Below are 25,580 nucleotides of genomic sequence, written 5' to 3'. Positions count from 1 at the left end.
TTCCCAAGCGCTTAGTACAGTGCTCTGCCCACCGTAAGCGCTCAATAAATATGATTGAATGAATGAAATGAATGTTGCGTAGGGACCGTCTCTATATGTTGCCGACTTGGACTTCCCAAGCGCTCAGTACAGTGCTCTGCCCACAGTAAGCGCTCAATAAATACGATTGAATGAATGAAATGGATGTTGGGTAGGGACCGTCTCTATATGTTGCCGACTTGGACTTCCCAAGTGCTCAGTACAGTGCTCTGCCCACAGTAAGCACTCAATAAATACGACTGAATGAATGAAATGAATGTTGGGTAGGGACCGTCTCTATATGTTGCCAACTTGGACTTCCCAAGCGCTTAGTACAGTGCTCTGCACACCGTAAGCGCTCAATAAATATGATTGAATGAATGAAATGAATGTTGCGTAGGGACCGTCTCTATATGTTGCCGACTTGGACTTCCCAAGCGCTCAGTACAGTGCTCTGCCCACAGTAAGCGCTCAATAAATACGATTGAATGAATGAAATGAATGTTGGGTAGGGACCGTCTCTATATGTTGCCAACTTGGACTTCCCAAGCGCTTAGTACAGTGCTCTGCCCACCGTAAGCGCTCAATAAATATGATTGAATGAATGAAATGAATGTTGCGTAGGGACCGTCTCTATATGTTGCCGACTTGGACTTCCCAAGCGCTTAGTACAGTGCTCTGCCCACAGTAAGCCCTCAATAAGTATGATTGAATGAATGAAAGTGCAATTGCAGGGATCGTGTCTGCTAGCTCCATCACTCTCCCCGCCTCAGCTCGGCAATAATAATCACTGTGCTATTTGTTGAGCGCTTACTGTGTGCGTCAGGCACTGTACTAAGCGCTGGGGTGGAGACAAGCAAGTCTTTTAGACTGTGAGCCCACTGTTGGGTAGGGACCGTCTCTATATGTTGCCAACTTGGACTTCCCAAGCGCTTAGTACAGTGCTAGGCACACAGTAAGCGCTCAATAAATACGATTGATGATGATGATGATGATGTGATGGACACGGTCCTTGTCCCTCATGGGGTCCCCAGTCTCAATCCCCATTTTACAGATGAGGGAACTAATGAAGTAACTGAAGTAACAGATGAGACTGTGAGCCCGCTGTTGGGTAGGGACCGTCTCTATATGTTGCCAACTTGGACTTCCCAAGCGCTTAGTACAGTGCTCAGCACACAGTAAGCGCTCAATAAATACGATTGAATGAATGAGGAACAGTGCTTTGCACATAGTAAGCGCTTAACAAATACCATCATTATTATTATTATTATGAAAGGGAGAAGCAGCGTGGCTCAGTGGAAAGGGCCCGGGCTTTGGAGTCAGAGGTAATGGGTTCGAATACCGGCTCCGCCACTTGTTGGCTGGGTGACTTTGGGCAAGTCACTTCACTTCTCTGGGCCTCAGTGACCTCATCTGGAAAATGGGGATGAAGACTGTGAGCCCCCCGTGGGACAACCTGATCACCTTGTAACCTCCCTGGTGCTTAGAACAGTGCTTGGCACATAGTAAGCGCTTACAAAATGCCACCATTATTATTATTTTGAAGAACAGTGCTTTGCACATAGTAAGCACTTAACAAATACCATATTATTATTATTATTATTATTATTATTATGAAAGAGAGAAGCAGCATGGCTCAGTGGAAAGAGCACAGGCTTTGGAGTCAGAGGTCATGGGTTCGAATTCCGCTTCGCCACTTGTCGGCTGGGTGACTTTGGGCAAGTCACTTCACTTCTCTGGGCCTCAGTGACCTCATCTGGAAAATGGGGATGAAGACTGTGAGCCCCCCGTGGGACAAACTGATGACCTGGTAACCTCCCCAGTGCTTAGAACAGTGCTTGGCACATAGTAAGCGCTTAACAAATACTAAAAGCATTATTATTGCTGGGAACAGTGCTCTGCACATAGTAAGCGCTTAATAAATGCCATCATTATTATTATTATTATCATCATTATTCTCTGGGCCTCAGTGACCTCATCTGGAAAATGGAGATTAAAACTGTGAGCCCCCCGTGGGGCAACCTGATCACCTTGTAACCTCCCCAGCGCTTAGAACAGTGCTTGGCACATAGTAAGTGCTTAACAAATACTAAAATCATTATTATTATTATTCTCTGGGCCTCAGTGACCTCATCTGTCAAATGGGGATTAAAACTGTGAGCCCCCCATGGGACAACCTGATGACCTGGTAACCACCCCAGTGCTTAGAACAGTGCTTGGCACATAGTAAGCGCTTAACAAATACTAAAATCATTATTATTATTCTTCTCTGGGCCTCAGTTCCCTCATCTGTAAAATGGAGATTAAAACTGTGAGCCCCCCCATGGGACAACCTGATCACCTTGTAACCTCCCCAGCGTTTAGAACAGTGCTTGGCACATAGTAAGCGCTTAACAAATACTAAAATCATTATTATTGCTGGGAACAGTGCTCTGCACATAGTAAGCGCTCAACAAATGCCATTATTATTATTATTATCATCATTATTCTCTGGGCCTCGGTGACCTCATCTGTAAAATGGAGATTAAAACTGTGAGCCCACCGTGGGACAACCTGATGACCTTGTAACCACCCCAGTGCTTAGAACAGTGCTTGGCACATAGTAAGCACTAAACAAATACTAAAATCACTATTATTATTCTTCTCTAGGCCTCAGTAACCTCATCTGGAAAATGGGGATGAAGACTGTGAGCCCCCCGTGGGACAACCTGATCACCTTGTAACCTCCCCAGCGCTTAGAACAGTGCTTGGCACATAGTAAGCGCTTAACAAATACTAAAATCATTATTATTGCTGGGAACAGTGCTCTGCACATAGTAAGCACTCAACAAATGCCATTATTATTATTATTATTATAATTATTATCATTATTCTCTGGGCCTCAGTGACCTCATCTGTAAAATGGAGATTAAAACTGTGAGCCCCCTGTGGGACAACCTGATGACCTTGTAACCTCCCCAGCGCTTAGAACAGTGCTTGGCACATAGTAAGCGCTTAACAAATACTAAATCAATCAATCAATCAATCAATCAATTGTATTTATTGAGCGCTTACTGTGTGCAGAGCACTGTACTAAGCGCTTGGGAAGTACAAGTTGGCAACATATACAGACAGTCCCTACCCAACAGTGGGCTCACAGTCTAAAAGGGGGAGACAGAGAACAAAACCAAACATACTAACAAAATAAAATAAATAGAATAGATATGTACAAGTAAAATAAAGAGTAATAAATATGTACAAACATATATACATATATACAGGATAAACAATTTCAGGCAATCATCCATAATTAAAGATCTTCAGAGGTGGAAGTTCTCCAACTGCCCTCAATTGCTTTGTGCCTTTAGCTTTTATTATTATTATTCTCTGGGCCTCATTTCCCTCATCTGTAAAATGGAGATTAAAACTGTGAGCCCTCCATGGGACAACCTAATCACCTTGTAACCTCCCCAGCGCTTAGAACAGTGCTTGGCACATAGTAAGCGCTTAATAAATGCCATCATTATTATTATTATTCTATAAAAGTGCTGTGGGGAGAGGAAGGGGGTCTCGGTTTGGACTAGTAGCCCCCCGGGGGGGACGCGGCGGGAGAGGGAGAGTCCCCTTTTAGACTGCGAGCCCACTGTTGGGTAGGGACTGTCTCTATATGTTGCCAATTTGTACTTCCCAAGCGCTTAGTACAGTGCTCTGCACATAGTAAGCGCTCAATAAATACGATTGATGATGATGATGATGAGGGGGATGGACTCTGGACTTTTTAGACTGTGAGCCCACTGTTGGGTAGGGACTGTCTCTATATGTTGCCAACTTGTATAATAATAATGATAGCATTTATTAAGCACTTACTATGTGCAAAGCACTGTTCTAAGTGCTGGGGGGGATACAAGGTGAGCGGCTTGTCCCACGTGGGGCTCACAGTCTTAATCCCCATTTTACAGATGAGGTAACTGAGGCGCAGAGAAGTGAAGTGACTTGCCCAAAGTCACACAGCTGACAAGTGGGGGAGCCGGGATTTGAACCCATGACCTCTGACTCCAAAGCCCGGGCTCTTTCCACTGAGCCACGCTGCTTCTCCAATAATATATATATTATATATATATGTAATATATATAATATATAATAAGTATAATAATAATAATAATGTTGGTATTTGTTAAGCGCTTACTATGTGCAAAGCACTGTTCCAAGCGCTGGGGGGAACACAAGGAGATGAGGTTGTCCCACGTGGGGCTCACGGTCTTCATCCCCATTTTACAGATGAGGGAACGGAGGCACAGGGAAGTGAAGTGACTTGCCCAAGGTCACACAGCAGACGTGGGGGAGGCGGGATCCGAACCCACGCCCTCTGACTCCCAAGCCCGCGCTCTTTCCACTGAGCCACGCTGCTTCTCTGTACTTCCCAAGTGCTTCTCTTGTCCTTCCCAAGAGCTTAGCACAGTGCTCTGCACACAGTAAGCGCTCAATAAATATGAAGACTGTGAGCCCCACCTGGGACAACCTGATCACCTTGTATGTATATATATATATATATATATATATATATATATATATACACACACACACACACACACACACACACACACACATATACATATATACATATATGTATATATATACACATATACATACATACATATATATACATAAACATATATGTGTGTATATATATACATACATACATAAATATAAACAAAATAAAATATATTTAAAATATATTTATAAATAAAATAAAATATAAACAAAATAATAATAATAATAATAATAATGGCATTTGTTAAGCGCTTACTATGTGCAAAGCACTGTTCTAAGCGCTGGGGGGATACAATGTGATCAAGTTGTCCCACGTAGGGCTTACAGTCTTAATCCCCATTTTTGCAGATGAGGTAACTGAGGCCCAGAGAAGTTAAGTGACTTGCCCAAGGTCACACAGCAGACTTGTGGCGGAGCCGGGATTCGAACCCACGACCTCTGACTCCAAAGCCCGGGCTCTTCCCACTGAGCCACGCTGCTTCTCCATATATATATATGTTTGTACATATTTGTAACTCTGTTTATTTTACTTGTACATATTTATTCTACTTATTTTATTTTGTTAATATGTTTCGTTTTGTCGTCTGTCTCCCCCTTCTAGCCTGTGAGCCCACTGGTGGGTAGGGACGGTCTCTAGATGTTGCCAACTTGGACTTCCCAAGCGCTTAGTCCAGTGCTCTGCACACGGTAAGCGCTCAATAAATACGATTGAATGAATGAATGGATGAATGATTGATTGATTGATTGATTGATTGATTGATTGACTCACCCGGGGGCCCGGTCAGCAGCCTCTGGAAGCCGATCCTGGGCACCAGATTGCGGGTAAACCATGGCACGGGCTGGTAGAGCCTCTTGGTGTGGGCCCAGGCGCCCTTCTGTCCGGACACCAGAGTCTTCCTCTGCTGGAAAGCCGCCTCCAGGACCTCGTTTTCCACCCTCTCCACCTGCGGGGATGGAATATCAGGGATCCGGAAGGCCGCCGTCATCATAATAATAATTACGATGGCACTTATTAAGCGCTTACTAGGTTAATAGGTTTTGTTTTGTTGTCCCTCTCCCCCTTCTAATAATAATAATAATGGCATTTATTAAGCGCAAAGCACTGTTCTAAGCGCTGGGTAAAATGACTTCCCCAAAGTCACACAGCTGACAAGTGGTGGAGCCGGGATTTGAACCCATGACCTCTCACTCCAAAGCCCGGGCTCTTTCCACTGAGCCACACTGCTTCCTCGCTAGACTGTGAGCCCGCTGTCATGTAGGGACCGTCTCTAGATGTTGCCAACTTGGACTTCCCAAGCACTTAGTCCAGTGCTCTGCACACAGTAAGCGCTCAATAAATAGGATTGAATGAATAAATATGATTGAAATCAATATGATTGAATGAAAGAATAAATATGATTGAATGAATGAATGAATGTCCACATGTTTTGTTTTCTTGTCCGACTCCCCCCTTCTAGACTGTGAGCCCGTTGTCGGGTAGGGCCCGTCTCTAGATGTTGCCAACTTGGACTTCCCAAGCGCTTAGTCCAGTGCTCTGCACACAGTAGGCGCTCAATAAATATGATTGAATGAATAAATATGATTGAAATCAATATGATTGGATGAATGAATAAATATGATTGAATGAATGAATGAAAGAATGTCCACATGTTTTGTTTTGTTGTCCGACTCCCCTCTTCTAGACTGTGAGCCCTCTGTCGGGTAGGGACCATCTCTAGATGTTGCCAACTTGGACTTCCCAAGCGTTTAGTCCGGTGCTCTGCACACAGTAAGCGCTCAATAAATAGGATTGAATGAATGAATGAATGTCCACATATTTAGTTTTGTTGTCTGTCTCCCCCTTCTAGACTGTGAGCCTGCTGTCGGGTACGGCCCGTCTCTAGATGTTGCCAACTTGTACTTCCCAAGCGCTTAGTCCAGTGCTCTGCATACAGTAAGCGCTCAATAAATATGATTGAATGAATGAATAAATGATTGAAATAAATATGATTGAATGAATGAATAAATATGATTGAAATAAATATGATTGAATGAATGAATAAATATGATTGAATGAATGAATGAATGAATGTCTACATGTTTTGTTTTGTTGTCTGTCTCCCCCTTCTAGACTGTGAGCCCACTGTTGGGTAGGAACCATCTCTATATGTTGCCAACTTGGACTTCCCAAGCGCTTAGTCCAGTGCTCTGCACACAGTAAGCGCTCAATAAATACGATTGAATGAATGAATGAATGTCCACATGTTTTGTTGTCTGTCTCCCCCTTCTAGACTGTGAGCCTGCTGTCGGGTAGGGACCGTCTCTAGATGTTGCCAACTTGGACTTCCCAAGCGCTTAGTCCAGTGCTCTGCACACAGTAAGCGCTCAATAAATATGATTGAATGAATAAATATGATTGAAATCAATATGATTGAATGAATGAATAAATATGATTGAATGAATGAATGAATGAATGTCCACATGTTTTGTTTTCTTGTCCAACTCCCCCCTTCTAGACTGTGAGCCCGTTGTCGGGTAGGGACCGTCTCTAGATGTTGCCAACTTGGACTTCCCAAGCGCTTAGTCCAGTGCTCTGCACACAGTAAGCGCTCAATAAATATGATTGAATGCATGAATAAATATGATTGAAATAAATATGATCGAATGAATGAATAAATATGATTGAATGAATGAATGAATGTCCACATGTTTTGTTTTGTTGTCCGACTCCCCCCTTCTAGACTGTGAGCCCGCTGTTGCGTAGGAAGCGTCTCTCTATGTTGCCAACTTGGACTTCCCAAGCGCTTAGTCCAGTGCTCTGCACACAATAAGCGCTCAATAAATATGACTGAATAAATGAATGAATGTCCACATGTTTTGTTGTCTGTCTCCCCCTTCTAGACTGTGAGCCCACTGTTGGGTAGGAACTATCTCTATATGTTGCCGACTTGGACTTCCCAGCACTTAGTCCAGTGCTCTGCACACAGTAAGCACTCAATAAATGTGATTGAATGAATGAATGAATGAATGAATGTCCACATGTTTTGTTTCGTTGTCTGTCTCCCCCTTCTAGACTGGGAGCCCGCTCTTGGGTAGGGACCGTCTCTGTATGTTGCCAACTTGGACTTCCCAAGCGCTTAGTCCAGTGCTCTGCGCACAGTAAGCGCCCAATAAATATGATTCAATGAATGAATGAATGTCCACATGTTTTGTTGTCTGTCTCCCCCTTCTAGACTGTGAGCCTGCTGTTGGGTAGGGACCGTCTCCAGATGTTGCCAACTTGGACTTCCCAAGCGCTTAGTCCAGTGCTCTGCACACAGTAAGCGCTCAATAAATAGGATTGAATGAATAAATATGATTGAAATCAATATGATTGAATGAATGAATAAATATGATTGAATGAATGAATGAAAGAATGTCCACATGTTTTGTTTTGTTGTCCGACTCCCCCCTTCTAGACTGTGAGCCCTCTGTCGGGTAGGGACCGTCTCTAGATGTTGCCAACTTGGACTTCCCAAGCGCTTAGTCCAGTGCTCTGCACACAGTAAGCGCTCAATAAATACGATTGAATGAATGAATGAATGTCCACATATTTAGTTTTGTTGTCTGTCTCCCCATTCTAGACTGTGAGCCCGCTGTTGGGTAGGGCCCGTCTCTAGATGTTGCCAACTTGTACTTCCCAAGCGCTTAGTCCAGTGCTCTGCACACAGTGAGTGCTCAATAAATACGATTGAATGAATGAATGAATGAATGAATGTCCACATGTTTTGTTTTGTTGTCTGTCTCTCCCTTCTAGCCTGTGAGCCCACTGTCAGGTAGGGACCATCTCTATATTTTGCCAACTTGTACTTCCCAAGCGCTTAGTCCAGTGCTCTGCACACAGTAAGCGCTCAATAAATAGGACTGAATGAATGAATGAATGAATGAATGAATGTCCACATGTTTTGTTTTGTTCCCTGTCTCCCCCTTCTAGACTGTGAGCCCACTGTTGGGTAGGGACCGTCTCTAGATGTTGCCAACTTGGACTTCCCGAGCGCTCAGTCCAGTGCTCTGCACACAGTAAGCGCTCAATAAATCTGATTGAATGAATGAATGAATGTCCACATGCTTTGTTTTATTGTCTGTCTCCCCCTTCTAGACTGTGAGCCCACTGTTGGGTAGGGACTGTCTCTATATGTTGCCAACTTGGACTTCCCAGCGCTTAGTCCAGTGCTCCGCACACAGTAAGCGCTCAATAAATATGATTGAATGAATGAATAAATATGATTGAAATAAATATGATTGAATGAATGAATAAATATGAATGAATGAATGAATGTAAACATTTTTTGTTTTGTTGTCGGTGTCCCCCTTCTAGAACGTGAGCCCATGGTTGGGTAGGGACCGTCTCTAGATGTTGACAACTTGGACTTCCCAAGGGCTTAGTACGGTGCTCTGCAGACAGTAAGCGCTCAGTAAATACGATTGAATGAATGAATGAATAAATGAATGAATGAATGTGCACATGTTTTGTTTCGTTGTCAGTCTCCCCCTTCTAGACTGTGAGCCCGCTGTTGGGTAGGGACCGTCTGTACATGTTGCCAGCTTGGACTTCCCAAGCGCTTAGTCCAGCGCTCTGCACACAGTAAGCGCTCAATGAATATGATTGAATGAATGAATGAATGTCCACATGTTTTGTTTCGTTGTCTGTCTCCCCCTTCTAGACTGTGAGCCCGCTGTTGGGTAGGGACCGTCTCTACATGTTGCCAGCTTGGACTTCCCAAGCGCTTAGTCCAGCGCTCTGCACACAGTAAGCGCTCAATGAATATGATTGAATGAATGAATGAATGTCCACATGTTTTGTTTCGTTGTCTGTCTCCCCCTTCTACACTGTGAGCCCGCTGTTGGGTAGGGACCATCTCTACATGTTGCCAGCTTGGACTTCCCAAGCGCTTAGTCCAGCGCTCTGCACACAGTAAGCGCTCAATGAATATGATTGAATGAATGAATGAATGTCCACATGTTTTGTTTCGTTGTCTGTCTCCCCCTTCTAGACTGTGAGCCCGCTGTTGGGTAGGGACCGTCTCTACATGTTGCCAGCTTGGACTTCCCAAGCGCTTAGTCCAGCGCTCTGCACACAGTAAGCGCTCAATAAATAGGATTGAATGAATGAATGAATGTCCACGTGTTTTGTTTTGTCATCTGTCTCCCCCTTCTAGACTGTGAGCCTGCTGTTGGGTAGGGACCGTCTCTACATGTTGCCAACTTGTACTTCCCACGCGCTTAGTCCAGCGCTCTGCACACAGTAAGCGATCAATAAGTACGATTGAATGAATGAATTATTATTGTTATTATTATCCCGCACCCAGCCCCCCATATGACCCCCATATCCCCCGACCTGCCCTCTGACCTCTGACCTCTGGTCCACCCATCCAGCCCAACTGCCTTCTGTCCTTTGACCCCCCCATTTCCCCAACGTGCCCCTCTGTCCTCCGTCCCCCCCACCCTCTGACCCTCAGCGGGCCCCGCTGACCTCTGACCTCTGACCCCTGTCCCCCCCCACCCAGCCGGGCCCTCCATCACCCGGTGATCCCAGTTTCCTCACCTGTAAAATCGGGATGAAGACTGTGAGCCCCCCGTGGGACGACCTGACCACCTTGTAACCTCCCCAGCGCTTAGAACAGTGCTTGGCACATAGTAAGCGCTTAATAAATGCCATCATTATTATTATTATTATTATCCCAAAGCCCCTCCCTCACCTTGAGGACCTGTAACCCGGCCTTCTTGAAATGCTTCTTCCGATCCCTGAATTCTTGCTTCGAAGCCTCAACCGCCTCCAGAAACTTCCGGTCTCCCGCCGGGGCGCGGGGCTGGAAACCTAGATCGGACAATCAATAGATCGATCGATCGATCACATTTATTGAGCACCTACCGCGTGTGGAGCACCCCTTCTAGACTGTGAGCCCACTGTTGGGTAGGGACCGTCTCTAGATGTTGCCAACTTGGACTTCCCAAGCGCTTAGTCCAGTGCTCTGCACACAGTAAGCGCTCAATAAATACGATTGATTGATTGATTGATTGATTGATTGATAGGCACTTGAGAGAGGACGGTACAGCAGAGTTGGTAGACACGTTCCCTGCCCACAACGAGCTGACGGTCAAGAGGAGCAGCGTGGCTCAGTGGAAAGAGCCCGGGCTTTGGAGTCAAATGGCGTGGGTTCAAATCCCGGCTCCATCAGTTGGCAGCTGTGTGACTTTGGGCAAGTCGCTTCACTTCTCTGGGCCTCAGTTCCCTCATCTGGAAAATGGGGTTGGAGACTGTGAGCCCTCTGTGGGACAACCTGATCACCTTGTATCCAAACAGTGCTTTGCACATAGTAAGCGCTTAACAAATGCCATCATTATTATTATTATTTGGAGTCAAATGTCATGGGTTCAAATCCTGGCTCTGCCACTTGTCAGCTGTGTGACTTTGGGCAAGTCACTTCACTTCTATGGGCCTCAGTTCCTTCATCTGGAAAATGGGGATGAAGACTGTGAGCCCCACGTGGGACAACCTGATCACCTTGTAACCTCCCCAGTGCTTTGAGCAGTGCTTTGCACATAGTAAGCGCTTAACAAATGCCATTATTATTATTATTATTTGGAGTCAAATGTCATGGGTTCAAATCCTGACTCCACCACTTGTCAGCTGTGTAACTTTGGGCAAGTCACTTAAATTCTCTGTGTCTCAGTTCCCTCATCTGGAATATGGGGATTAAGACGGTGAGCCCCCCGTGGGACAACCTGATCACCTTGTAACCTCCCCAGTGCTTTGAACAGTGCTTTGCACATAGTAAGCGTTTAACAAATGTCATCATTATTATTATTATTATTATTATTATTTGGTGTCAAATGTCATGGGTTCAAATCCTGGCTCCGCCAATTGTCAGCTGTGTGACTTTGGGCAAGCCGCTTCACTTCTCTGGGCCTCAGTTCCCTCATCTGGAAAATGGGGATGAAGACTGTGAGCCCCCTTCGGGACAACCTCATCGCCTTGTAACCTCCCCAGCACTTAGAACAGTGCTTTGCACGTAGTAAGCGCTTAACAAATGCCATCATTATTATTATTATTATTTAGGAGGGTTTTGAAGGTGGGGAGAATGGCTGCCAACTTGTTCTTCCCAAGCGCTTAGTACAGTGCTCTACACTCAGTAAGCGCTCAATAAATACGATTGAATGAATGGGTGCTTTTTAAAACCGGGTTTCAGCTCCTTCTCAGTTTGAGCAACTCAATTCATTCTGAGGTCATCAGAAGTTTAAATCATTAATTGTGCCATTTTATCCTGCCTTACCTCCTTCCCCTCCCCACAGCACCTGTATATAAGTATATATGTTTGTACAAATTTACTACTCTATTTATTTATTTATTTTATTGGTGCATATTTATTCTAGTGATTTTATTTTGTTAATATGTTTTGTTTTGTTCTCTGTCTCCCCTCTCTAGACTGTGAGCCCACTGTTGGGTAGGGACCATCTCTATATGTTACCATCTTGTACTTCCCAAGCGCTTAGTTCAGTGCTCTGCACACAGTAAGCGCTCAATAAATACAATTGAATGATTATTTATTCTATTGATTTTATTTTGTTAATATGTTTTGTTTTGTTCTGTCTCCCCTTTCTAGACTGTGAGCCCACTGTTGGGTAGGGACCGCCTCTAGATGTTGCCAACTTGGACTTCCCAAGCGCTTAGTCCAGTGCTCTGCACACAGTAAGCGCTCAATAAATAGGATTGAATGAATGAATGAATGGGTGCTTTTAAAAACTGGGTTTCAGCTCATTCTCAGTTTGAGCAATTCAATTCATTCTGAGGCCATCAGAAGTTTAAATCATTAATTGTGCCATTTTATCCAGCCTTACCTCCTTCCCCTTCCCACAGCACCTGTATACATGTATATATGTTTGTACAAATCTACTACTCTATTTATTTATTCATTTTATTGGTGCATATTTATTCTATTGATTTTAGTTTGTTAATATGTTTTGTTTGGTTCTCTGTCTCCCCTTTCTAGACTGTGAGCCTACTACTGGGTAGGGACCGTCTCTATATGTTGCCAACTTGGACTTTCCAAGCTCTTACTACAGTGCTCTGCACACAGTAAGCGCTCAATAAATACGATTGAATGAATGAATGAATGGGTGCTTTTTAAAACCGGGCTTCAGCTCATTCTCAGTTTGAGCAACTCAATTCATTCTGAGGTCATCAGAAGTTTAAATCATTAATTGCGCCATTTTATCCCGCCTACCTCCTTCCCCTCCCCACAGCACCTGTATACATGTATATATGTCTGTACAAATCTACTACTCTATTTATTTATTTTATTGGTGCATATTTATTCTATTGATTTTATTTTGTTAATACGTTTTGTTTTGTTCTCTGTCTCCCCTTTCTAGACTGTGAGCCCACTGTTGGGTAGGGACTGTCTCTAGATGTTACCATCTTGTACTTCCCAAGCGCTTAGTCCAGTGTTCTGCGCACAGTAAGCGCTCAATAAATACAATTGAATGAATGTTCATTCTACTGATTTTATTTTGTTAATATGTTTTGTTTTGTTCTCTGTCTCCCCTTTCTAGACTGTGAGCCCGCTGTTGGGTAGAGACCATCTCTAGATGTTGCCAACTTGGACTTCCCAAGCGCTTAGTCCAGTGCTCTGCACACAGTAAGCACTCAATAAAAACGATTGAATGAATATTTATTCTATTGATTTTATTTTGTTAATATGTTTTGTTTTGTTCTCTGTCTCCCCTTCTTAGACTGTGAGCCTACTGTTGGGTAGGGAATGTCTCTATATGTTGCCAACTTGGACTTTCCAAGCGCTTACTACAGTGCTCTGCACACAGTAAGTGCTCAATAAATATGATTGAATGAATGAATATTTATTCTATTGATTTTATTTTGTTAATATGTTTTGTTTTGTTCTCTCTCTCCCCTGTGTAGACTGTGAACCCACTGTTGGGTAAGGGACCGTCTCTATATCAATCAATCAATCAATCAATCAATTGTATTTATTGAGTGCTTACTGTGTGCAGAGCACTGGACTAAGCGCTTGGGAAGTACAAGTTGGCCACAAATAGAGACAGTCCCTACCCAACAGTGGGCTCACAGTCTAGAAGGGGGGGCGGGGGTGTCTCTCTATCTTGCTAACTTGGACTTCCCAAGCGCTTAGTCCAGTGCTCTGCACACAGTAAGCGCTCAATAAATACGATTGAATGAATGAATGAATGGGTGCTTTTCAAAACTGGGTTTCAGCTCATCCTCAGTTTGAGCAGCTCAGTTCATTCTGAGGTCATCAGAGGTTTAAATCATTAATTGTGCCATTTTATCCCGCCTTACCTCCTTCCCCTCCCCACAGCACCTGTATATATGTATATATGTTTGTACAAATCTACTACTCTATTTATATTTTATTGGTGCATATTTATTCTATTGATTTTATTTTGTTAATACGTTCTGTTTTGTTCTCTGTCTCCCCTTGCTAGACTGTGAGCCCACTGTTGGCTAAGGGACCATCTCTATATCAATCAATCAATCAACCAATCGTGTTTATTGAGCGCTTACTGTGTGCAGAGCACTGGACTAAGTGCTTGGCCACACATAGAGACGGTCCCTACCCAACAGTGGGCTCATAGAAGGGGGGTCTCTAGATGTTGCCAACTTGGACATTCCAAGCGCTTAGTCCAGTGCTCTGCACACAGTAAGCGCTCAATAAATACGACTGAATGAATATTTGTTCTATTGATTTTATTTTGTTAATATGTTTTGTTTTGTTCTCTCCCCTTTGTAGACTGTGAGCCCGCTGTTGGGTAAGGGACCATCTCTATATCAATCAATCAATCAACCAATCGTATTTATTGAGCGCTTACTGTGTGCAGAGCACTGGACTAAGCGCTTGGCCACACATAGAGACGGTCCCTACCCAACAGTGGGCTCATAGAAGGGGGGGTCTCTAGATGTTGCCAACTTGGACATCCCAAGCGCTTAGTCCAGTGCTCTGCACACAGTAAGCGCTCAATAAACACGACTGAATGAATATTTATTCTATTGATTTTATTTTGTTAATATGTTTTGTTTTGTTCTCTCCCCTTTGTAGACTGTGAGCCTGCTGTTGGGTAAGGGACCGTCTCTATAGCAATCAATCAATCAATCAATCAATCATATTTAGTGAGTGCTGACTGTGTGCAGAGCACTGGACTAAGCGCTTGGCCACACATAGAGATGGTTCCTACCCAACATTGGGCTCATAGAAGGGGGGTCTCTAGATGTTGCCAACTTGGACATCCCAAGCGCTTAGTCCAGTGCTCTGCACACAGTAAGCGCTCAATAAATACGACTGAATGAACATTTATTCTATTGATTTTATTTTGTTAATATGTTTTGTTTTGTTCCCTCCCCTTTGTAGACTGTGAGCCCGCTGTTGGGTAAGGGACCGTCTTGGACATCCCAAGCGCTTAGTCCAGTGCTCTGCACACTGTAAGCGCTCAATCAATATGATTGAATGAATGAACGAACGAACCGGTCACCCGACGGGCACTCACCGGCCAGTTTCCACAGCTGGTCCTCCTTCTCCCGGATCCACTCCCTCCTCGCGTCGCCCAGCAGGCGCTCGATGCCCAGCGCGGCGGTGACCAGGCCTTCGCCGGCCCCTCCGGCCGCGGTGACCACCAGCCGGGCCCCGCCGCGGCCCACGTGCTCGGTCATCAGCACGCCGGCCGAGGCCTGCAGCCGCCCCAGGGCCGCGTGCTCCGCCGCCCCCAGACAGAGGAGCAGGGGGTCTTCCAGGACCACGTGGCCGTCGTGGCCTTCGCCCCCCAGGCCCGCCAGGAGCCTCCGCAGCCAGGCCGCCGCCTCGCGCACCTCCACGCCGGGCCCCGTCAGCTCCAGCCGCGGCCCGGCGACCCCTGCGACCCCGGGCGAGACCCGGACCCCGCCTCAGCGACACCCGGCCGGACCCCCGGCCCCGCTGCGTCTTTGTTTCCCACTGTTGCGTAGGGACTGATCTCCCATCCTCGTGTCTCTCTCCACTTCAACCCATACTTCATGCTGCTGCCCGGATTATCTTTTTCCAGAAACGCTCTGGGCATGTTACTCCCCTCCTCAAAAATCTCCAGTGGCTACCAATCAATCGGCGCATCAGGCAGAAACTCCTCACCCTGGGCTTCCAGGCCGTCCATCCATCCCCTGGCCCCCTCCTACCTCACCTCCCTTCTGTCCTTCCCCAGCCCAGCCCGCACCCTCCGCTCCTCCGCCGCTAATCTCCTCACCGTTAGGCCTCGTTCTCACCCGTCCCGCCATCGACCCCCGGCCCCCGTCCTCCCCCGGGCCTGGAATGCCCCCAATCCCTCTGCCCATCCGCCAAGCTCGCTCTCTTCCTCCCTTCAAGGCCCTACTGAGAGCTCACCTCCTCCAGGAGGCCTTCCCAGACTGAGCCCCTTCCTTCCTCTCCCCCTCGTCCCCCTCTCCATCCCCCCCATCTTACCTCCTTCCCTTCCCCACAGCACCTGTATATATGTATATATGTTTGTACATATTTATTACTCTATTTATTTATTTTACTTGGACATATCTATTCTATTTATTTTATTTTGTTAGTATGTTTGGTTTTGTTCTCTGTCTCCCCCTATTAGACTGTGAGTCCACTGTTGCGTAGGGACTGTCTCTATATGTTGCCAATTTGCACTTCCCAAGCACTTAGTACAGTGCTCTGCACATAGTAAGCGCTCAATAAATACTATTGATGATGATGAGGACTGTCTCTCTATGTTGCCAACTTGGACTTCCCAAGCGCTTAGTCCAGTGCTCTGCACACAGTAAGCGCTCAATAAATAGGATTGATTGCTTGATTGATCCAAAAAAAAAAAAAGTCACTTCTCCGGGCCTCAGTTCCCTCATCTGGAAAATGGGGGTGGAGACAGGGAGCCCCACGGGGGACGGAGACCGTGTCCACGCCAGCGCTTAGTACAGTTCCTGGCACGTAGTAAGTGCTTCAAAAATACCGCAATTACCATCATCATCATCATCCCCTTTTAGACTGTGAGCCCGCTGTTGGGTAGGGACTGTCTCTATGTGTTGCCGACTTGTACTTCCCAAGCGCTTAGTACAGTGCTCTGCACACAGCAAGCGCTCAATAAATACGATTGATTGATTGATTGATTAGTACAGTGCTCTGCACACAGTAAGTGCTCAATAAATGTGATTGATTGATCGATTGTTTGGTATTGAGAAGCAGCGTGGTTCAGTGGCAAGAGCCCGGGCTTGGGAATCATAGATTGCGGGTTTGGTTTTTTTTATGGCATTTGTTAAGCGCTTACTATGTGCAAAGCACTGTTCTAAGCGCTGGGGAAATACAAGGTGATCAGTTTGTCCCATGGGGGGCTCACAGACCTCATCCCCATTTTCCAGATGAGGGAACTGAGGCCCAGAGAAGTGAAGTGACTTGCCCAAAGTCACACAGCTGACAAGTGACAGAGCCAGAATTTGAACCCATGACCTCTGACTCCAAACCTCGGGCTCTTTCCACTGAGCCACGCTGCTTCTACCAACCCCGGCTCTGCCCCTTGATGATGATGGCATTTATTAAGCGCTTACTCGGTGCAAAGCACTGTTCGAAGCACGGGGGATGTTACAAGGTGATCAGGTTGTCCCACGGGGGACTCACAGTCTTTAATCCCCATTTTCCAGGTGAGGTCACTGAGGCCCAGAGAAATGAAGTGACTTGCCCCAAGTCACACAGCTCACAACTGGCGGAGCCGGGATTTGAACCCGTGACCTCTGACTCCAAAGCCCGGGCTCTTTCCACTGAGCCACGCTACTTCTAACATACTAAGCGCTTAACAAATATCATCATTATTGTTACAGTGCTCTTCTAGACTGTGAGCCCACTGTTGGGTAGGGACTGTCTCTATATGTTGCCAACTTGGACTTCCCCAGCGCTTAGTCCAGTGCTCTGCACACAGTAAGCGCTCAATAAATACGGTTGATCCAAGCACTGGGGTAGATAGAGAGCAGCATGGCTCAGTGGAAAGAGCCCGGGCTTTGGAGTCAGAGATCATGGGTTCAAATCCCAGCTCCACCACATGTCAGCTGTGTGACCTTGGGCGAGTCACTTAACTTCTCTGAGCCCCAGTTCCCTCCTCTGTAAAATGGGGATGACGACTGTGAGCCCCACGTGGGACAACCTGGCCATCTTGTATCCCCCCCAGCGCTTAGAACAGTGCTTTGCACATAGTAAGCGCTTAACAAATGCCATCATTATTATTATTATTATTGATTGATTGATTGATTGCTCTGCACACAGTAAGCACTCACTAAAGCACTCACTCCCTCCCTCCCTTCTAAAGCACTCACTCCCTTCTAGCTTGTGAGCCCGCCGTTGGGTAGGGACCATCTCTAGATGTTGCCAACTTGGACTTCCCCAGCGCTTAGTCCAGTGCTCTGCACACAGTAAGCGCTCAATAAATACGATTGATTGATCGATTGCTCTTTGCACAGTAAGCACTCCCTCCCTCCCTCCCTTCTAAAGCACTCACTCCCTTCTAGCCTGTGAGCCCGCCATTGGGTAGGGACCGTCTCTAGATGTTGCCAACTTGGACTTCCCCAGCGCTTAGTGCAGTGCTCTGCACACAGTAAGCGCTCAATAAATACGATTGATTGATTGATTGCTCTTAACACAGTAAGCACTCACTCCCTCCCTCCCTTCTAAAGCACTCACTCCCTTCTAGCCTGTGAGCCCGCCATTGGGTAGGGACCGTCTCTCTATGTTGCCAACTTGGACTTCCCCAGCGCTTAGTCCAGTGCTCTGCACACAGTAAGCACTCAATAAATACGACTGAAAGAATGAACCATCTCACCTCCGCCACGCTGCCCTCCCTGTCCCGCCGGGGCCCGGCGCGGGCTCTGCTCCTCCGTCCTGAAGGCCTGCGGGAGCGAGACAGGCGGTCGGGACCCCGGGGACCCCACGATCCCGACCCCGTTGCCCCCTAAAGCTAGAATCCAGGTGGGGAGTGGGTGAGAATCCCGCCCTTGGGCGAGGCAGGTTTGCCCTGGAGTCCCGCGCATCCCTTCCCTCCCGCATCCCGCATCCGCAGGCCAGCCGGATCCTGGACGGGTTGGACGGGGAGTGTGTCCGTTTATCGCTCAGTTGGACTGTCCCCCTTTTAGACTGTGAGCCCACTGTTGGGTAGGGACTGTCTCTATATGTTGCCAGTTTGTACTTCCCAAGCGCTTAGTACAGTGCTCTGCACATAGTAAGCGCTCAATCAATACGATTGATGATGATGATGATCACCTCACCTCCCTTCTGTCCTTCTCCAGCCCAGCCCGCACCCTCCGCTCCTCCGCCGCCGCTAATCTCCTCACCGTTAGGCCTCGTTCTCGCCCGTCCCGCCATCAACCCCCGGCCTCCGTCCTCCCCCGGGCCCGAAATGCCCCCAATCCCTCTGCCCCTCCGCCAAGCTCGCTCTCTTCCTCCCTTCAAGGCCCTGCTGAGAGCTCACCTCCTCCAGGAGGCCTTCCCACACTGAGCCCCTTCCTTCCTCTCCCCCTCGTCTCCCTCTCCATCCCCCCCATCTTACCCCCTTCCCTTCCCCACAGCACCTGTATATATGTATATATATTTGTACATATTTATTACTCTATTTATTTACCTGTACATATCTATCCTATTTATTTTATTTTGTTAATATGTTTGGTTTTGTTCTCTGTCTCCCCCTTTTAGACTGTGAGCCCTCTGTTGGGTAGGGACTGTCTCTAGATGTTGCCAACTTGGACTTCCCAAGCGCTCAGTCCAGTGCTCTGCACATAGTAAGCGCTCAATCAATACGATTGATTGATTGATTGATTGATGATGAAGTAAGCGTCCACTAAATCCCACCGGCCGAAGGAGCGAATGACCCCTGACCCCGGCTGGTTACCTCGCGGGCCCGGCCCGGGCGCCCGGGGCCCAGCCGGGCCTCGGCCGCCTTCCGCAGGGCGTCCACCGTGGTGTCCTCGTTGCTCACGAGGTGCACCTCGCGCAGACCCCCGCCCCCCCTGCGGCCCCCGGCGAAGAAGGCGTCCACGACGTCCACGATCTCCCAGGCGCAGCGATCCGGCGGGAAGCCGAAGATGCCGGAGCTGATGGCGGGCAAGGCCAGCGACCTCAGCCCCCGGGCCGGACGGTCGGCGTAGTCCAGGACCCGGCCCACCACCCTTCGGAGCTGCTGGGCGCACAGATCCGGGGTGGCGGGCGACCAGACAGGCCCCACGGCGTGGAGCAGCACGCGGCAGCCCAGCCGGCCCGGGCCCGTGACCGCGAAGCCGCCCGTGGGGACCAGGCCGTACTTTCGCACCCAGGCCTCGCTCTCCTCGGTCACCTCCCGCCCCCCCGGCCCGGGCCAGGGCCGCGGCCAGGCCCCCGTGGTGCTGCAGCTGCCCGTTGGCCGCGTTGACCACCGCGTCCGCCGCATGGCGGGTCAGGTCCGCCTTCCAGACGGTCAGCTCCGTGCCCCCCGGCAGCGTCGTCCGGTACACTGGGCTGGACGCCTCCGACGGGGCCGGGGTCGCCACCAGGACGCAGCCGAACTTGGAGTGGAAGAGGTCGGCGAGGAGGCCCCAACTCTGGTCCAGGGCGGCCTGTTCCCGGGCGGCCAGCGCAATGTCCACCTTCTCTTGTCCCTTGAGATCTGCGTGCTCTGAGGAGGAAGGCGGGTTAGACCGTCCCCGTCCCACACGAGCCGCGCCGTTTTAATCCCCATTTTACAGGTGAGGGGACTGAGGCCCGGAGAATAATAATAGGGGCTCCCAGACTGAGCCCCTTCCTTCCTCTCCCCCTCGTCCCCCTCTCCATCCCCCCCATCTTATCTCCTTCCCTTCCCCACAGCACCTGTATATATGTTTGTGCATAGTTATTAATGTATTTATTTTACTTGTACATATCTATTCTATTTATTTTATTTAGTTAGTATGTTTGGTTTTGTTCTCTGTCTCCCCCTTTTAGACTGTGAGCCCACTGTTGGGTAGCGACTGTCTCTATATGTTGCCAATTTGTACTTCCCAAGCGCTTAGTCCGGTGCTCTGCACACAGTAAGCGCTCAGTAAATACGATTGATGATGAATAATAATACCGGCGGTATCTAATACTAATAATGGCGTTTATTAAGTGCTTACTATGTGCAAGGCACTGTTCTAAGCGCTGGGGAGGTTACAAGGTGATCAGGTTGTCCCATGTGGGGCTCGCAGTCTTAATCCCCATTTTACAGATGGGGTCACTGAGGCCCAGAGAAGTGAAGGGACTTGCCCAAAGTCACACGGCGGACAACTGGCGGAGCCGGGGTTTGAACCCGTGACCTCTGACTCCAAAGCCCGGGCTCTTTTCCACTGAGCCACGCTGCTTCTCTTATCTGCTAAGCGCTTACCATGTTCTAAGGGCTGGGGTAATCAATCAATCAATCAGTCGTATTTATTGAGCGCTTACTGTGCGCAGAGCACTGGACTAAGCGCTTGGGAAGTCCAAGTTGGCAACATATAGAGACGGTCCCTACCCAACAGCGGGTTCACAGTCTAAAAGGGGGAGACAGAGAACAAAACCAGACATACTAACAAAATAAAATGAATAGAATAGATATGTACAAGTAAAATAAATGAATAAATAAATAGAGTAATCAATCAATCAATCTATCGTATTTATTGAGCGCTTACTGTGTGCAGAGCACTGTACTAAGCGCTTGGGAAGTCCAAATTGGCAACGTATAGAGACGGTCCCTACCCAACAGTGGGTTCACAGTCTAGAAGGGGGAGACAGACAACAAAACCAAGCATATTAACAAAATAAAATAAATAGAATTAATATGTACAAATAAAATAGGTGCTCATCAGATACCAAATAGAGGAACAGGTGAACTCACCTGGACTGGAATTCCAGAAGGTTCTGGCAGCCCCAGCCTCCTGGAATGATAATAATAACAATAATAATAATAATAATAATAATAATGATAATAATAATAATAATATAATGGCATTTGTTAAGTGCTTACTATGTGCCAAGCACTGTTCTAAGCGCTGGGGAGGTTACAAGATAGTCAGGTTGTCCCACGTGAGGCTCACACTTTCAATCCCCATTTTCCAGATGAGGTAACTGAGGCACAGAGAAGTTAAGTGACTTGCCCAAAGTCACACAGCTGACAAGTGTGAACCTGTTCTAGACTCTGAGCCCGTTGTTGGGTAGGGACCGTCTCTATATATTGCCGACTTGTACTTCCCAAGCGCTTAGTACAGTGCTCTGCACACGGGGCTCAGTGGAAGGAGCACGGGCTTTGGAGTCAGAGGTCATGGGTTCAAATCTCAGCTCCGCCACTTAGCTGCATGACTGCGGGCAAGTCACTTCGCTTCTCCGTGCCTCAGTTCCCTCATCTGTAAAATGGGGATGAAGACTGTGAGCCCCCCGGGGGACAACCTGATCACCTTGTAACCTCCCCAGTGCTTAGAACTAAGCGCTCAATAAATGCCATTATCATCATCATCACACAGTAAGCGCTCGATAAATACGATCGAATGAATGAATGAAAGTGGTGGAGCGGAATTAGAACCCATGACTTCTGATTCCCAAGCCCATGCTTTTCTCACTGAGCCACGCTGCTTCTCTAATAATAGTATTTGTTAAGCACTTACTATCATCAATCATCAATCGTATTTATTGAGCGCTTACTATGTGCAGAGCACTGTGCTGGACAACACAGATGACCGAACTGAGGGCAGGAGCTGCGTCTGTTATCTTGTTCTACCGTCCCCTCCCAATTATGGTATTCGTTAAGCGCTTACTACGTGCCAGGCACTGTACTAAGCGCTTGGGATGAGTACAAGCAAATCGGGTTGGACACAGTCCCTGTCCCCATTTTCCAGATGGGGGGACTGAGGCCCAGACAAGCGAAGCGACTTGCCCAAGGTCACCCGGCAGGCAGGTGATGCAGTGCGGAAGCAGCGTGGCTCAGTGGAAAAGAGCCTGGGCTCTGGAGTCAGAGGTCATGGGTTCAAATCCCGGCTCCGCCAATTCATTCATTCATTCAATCATATTTATTGAGCGCTTACTGTGTGCAGAGCACTGTACTAAGCGCTTGGGAAGTCCAAGTTGGCAGCATATAGAGACAGTCCCTACCCAACAGTGGGCTCACGGTCTCTGGGCCTCAGTGCCCTCATCTGGAAAATGGGCATGAAGACTGTGAGCCCCCTGTGGGACAACCTGATCACCTTGTAACCTCCCCAGCGCCGAGAACGGTGCTTTGCGCGTAGTAAGCGCTTAATAAATGCCATCATTATTATGATTAAAGTGGCGGAGCTGGGGTTAGAACCCATGACCTGTATATATGTATATATGTTTGTACATATTTATTACTCTATTTATTTATTTATTTTACTTGTTCATATCTATTCTATTTATTTTATTTTGTTACTATGTTTGGTTTTGTTCTCTGTCTCCCCCTTCTAGACTGTAAGCCCACTGTTGGGTAGGGACTGTCTCTATATCATCATCATCAATCGTATTTACTGAGCGCTTACTGTGTGCAGAGCACTGTACTAAGCGCTTGGGAAGTCCAAGTTGGCAACATACAGAGACGGTCCCTACCCAACAGTGGGCTCACAGTCTAAAAGGGGGAGTTTTTATGTTCTATATGTTTATGTTCTTACGTTCTATATGTTGCCAACTTGGACTTCCCAAGCGCTTAGTACAGTGCTCTGCACACAGTAAGCGCTTAATAAATACGATTGATTGATTGATATAGAGACAGTCCCTACCCAACAGTGGGCTCACAGTCTAAAAGGGGGAGTTTTTATGTTCTATATGTTTATGTTCTTACGTTCTATATGTTGCCAACTTGTACTTCCCAAGCGCTTAGTACAGTGCTCTGCACACAGTAAGCGCTCAATAAATACGATTGATTGATTGATATAGAGACAGTCCCTACCCAACAGTGGGCTCACAGTCTAAAAGGGGGAGTTTTTATGTTCTATATGTTTATGTTTTTACGTTCTATATGTTGCCAACTTGTACTTCCCAAGCGCTTAGTACAGTGCTCTGCACACAGTATGTGCTCAATAAATACGATTGATTGATTGATTGATATAGAGACAGTCCCTACCCAACAGTGGGCTCACAGTCTAAAAGGGGGAGTTTTTATGTTCTATATGTTTATGTTTCTGTGTTCTATATGTTGCCAACTTGTACTTCCCAAGCGCTTAGTACAGTGCTCTGCACACAGTAAGCGCTCAATAAATACGATTGATTGATTGATTGATTGATTGATTGACCTTGGGATTCTCAGGCTCCAGTTTTGTGCTCCATGACACTAGGCCATGCCCTCCTTCTCCTTCCCCTCCCTCCTGTCATTCCCTTCCCCATCCTCCCTTTTTCCCCCCTCAGTCCCCCACTTTTCCAGCCCCCAGCCCCATTCCCGGCCCCCCACGTCCTGTCCCGGGCCTGGTCCGGCCCGGTCCGGTCCTCACCGTGCGGGCTTCCAACAAGGGGAGCAGAGCCAGGCCTGAGGTGGCCATTCTGGGCTGGGGGGCACCGGGAAAGAGGAAGGGGTTCAGGGGGACGTGGGGGGAGCGTTTAGAGGATTCCGGAAGGCGCCTCCCTGGATCCTGGAGAATTTCAGTGGATTCTGGGGGCGTTTCAAGTGGATTCCAGATGATTCCAGAGGAGTCCAGAAAGTTTCAGTGGATTCTGGTGGGTTCCAGAGGTGTCCAGAAAGTTTCAGTGGACTCCAGGGGCGTCTCTGTGGATTCCAGGGAGTTTCAGAGGATTCCGGGAATGCTTTTCAGGGGATTCTGGGGGGATTCCAGTGGATTGGGGGGCGTGTCCGAGGATTCTGGGTGTGTTTCAGTGGATTCTGGCGGGTTCCAGAGGTGTCCAGAAAGTTTCAGTGGACTCCAGGGGCGTCTCTGTGGATTCCAGGGAATTTCAGAGGATTCCGGGGATGCTTTTCAGTGGATTCTGGGGGGATTCCAGTGGATTGGGGAGGGGTGTCCGAGGATTCTGGGTGTGTTTCAGTGGATTCTGGCGGGTTCCAGAGGAGTCCAGAAAGTTTCAGTGGACTCCAGGGGCGTTTCTGTGGATTCCAGGGAGTTTCAGAGGATTCCGGGGATGCTTTTCAGTGGATTCTGGGGGGATTTCACTGGATTGGGGGCCGTGTCCGAGGATTCCAGGTGTGTTTCAGTGGATTCTGGTGGGTTCCAGAGGAGTCCAGAAAGTTGCAGTGGACTCCAGGGGCGTTTCTGTGGATTCCAGGGAGTTTCAGAGGATTCCGGGGATGCTTTTCAGTGGATTCTGGGGGGATTCCAGTGGATTGGGCCGGGGTGTCCGAGGATTCTGGGTGTTTTTCAGTGGATTCCGGAGGGTTCCGGAGGAGTCCAGAAAGTTTCAGTGGACTCCAGGGGCGTCCCTGTGGATTCCAGGGAGTTTCAGAGGATTCCGGGGATGCTTTTCAGTGGATTCTGGGGGGATTTCACTGGATTGGTGGGGGGTGTCTGAGGAATCTGGGTGTGTTTCAGTGGACTCTGGTGGGTTCCAGAGGGGTCCAGAAAGTTTCAGTGGACTCCAGGGGCGTTTCTATGGATTCCAGGGAGTTTCAGAGGGTTCCGGGGATGCTTTTCAGTGGATTCTGGGGGGATATCAGTTGATTGGGGGTCGTGCCCAAGGATTTTGGGTGTGTTTCAGTGGATTCTGGCGGGTTCCAGAGGAGTCCAGAATGTTTCAGTGGGTTCCAGGGGTGTCTCAATGGATTCCAGGGGGATTCTGCTTGTGTTTCAGTGGATTCCGGGGGGAGGGGGGGTTGGATGGTTCCAGGGGGGTCCAGAGGAGTCCAGAAAGTTTCAGTGGATTCCGGGGGCGTTACAGTGGATTCTAGGGGGCTTCAGTGGATGGATTCGAGGGGGCTTCAAGAGGATTCTGGGGGCATTTCAGTGGATTCCGGGGAGCTTCAGAGGAGTCCAAAAAGTTTCAGAGGATTCCGGGGGTGTCTCAGTGGCTTCCAGGGGGTTTTAGAGGATTCTGGGGACGTTTCAG

The 25,580-nt window shown here is 47.8% G+C and overlaps 1 protein-coding gene across 1 annotated transcript in view; it reads right to left on the bottom strand.

Moving 5' to 3' along the window:
* Positions 1–24,918, bottom strand: part of PARP9 (poly(ADP-ribose) polymerase family member 9) — a 32,387-nt gene extending 7,469 nt beyond the window's left edge. The window contains 8 exon segments of the mRNA XM_038752193.1: positions 5,318–5,492; positions 10,266–10,384; positions 15,082–15,444; positions 18,394–18,460; positions 19,456–19,899; positions 19,901–20,214; positions 21,427–21,466; positions 24,020–24,918. Coding sequence (XP_038608121.1) covers positions 5,318–5,492; positions 10,266–10,384; positions 15,082–15,444; positions 18,394–18,460; positions 19,456–19,899; positions 19,901–20,214; positions 21,427–21,466; positions 24,020–24,067 — 1,570 coding nt within the window. The 5' untranslated portion in view covers positions 24,068–24,918.
* Positions 24,919–25,580: the final 662 nt, after the last annotated feature.

The sequence above is a fragment of the Tachyglossus aculeatus genome, chromosome 1, assembly GCF_015852505.1.
Source record: "Tachyglossus aculeatus isolate mTacAcu1 chromosome 1, mTacAcu1.pri, whole genome shotgun sequence".
Lineage (NCBI taxonomy): Eukaryota > Metazoa > Chordata > Mammalia > Monotremata > Tachyglossidae > Tachyglossus > Tachyglossus aculeatus.
This window is presented reverse-complemented; position numbering and strand designations above follow the sequence as displayed.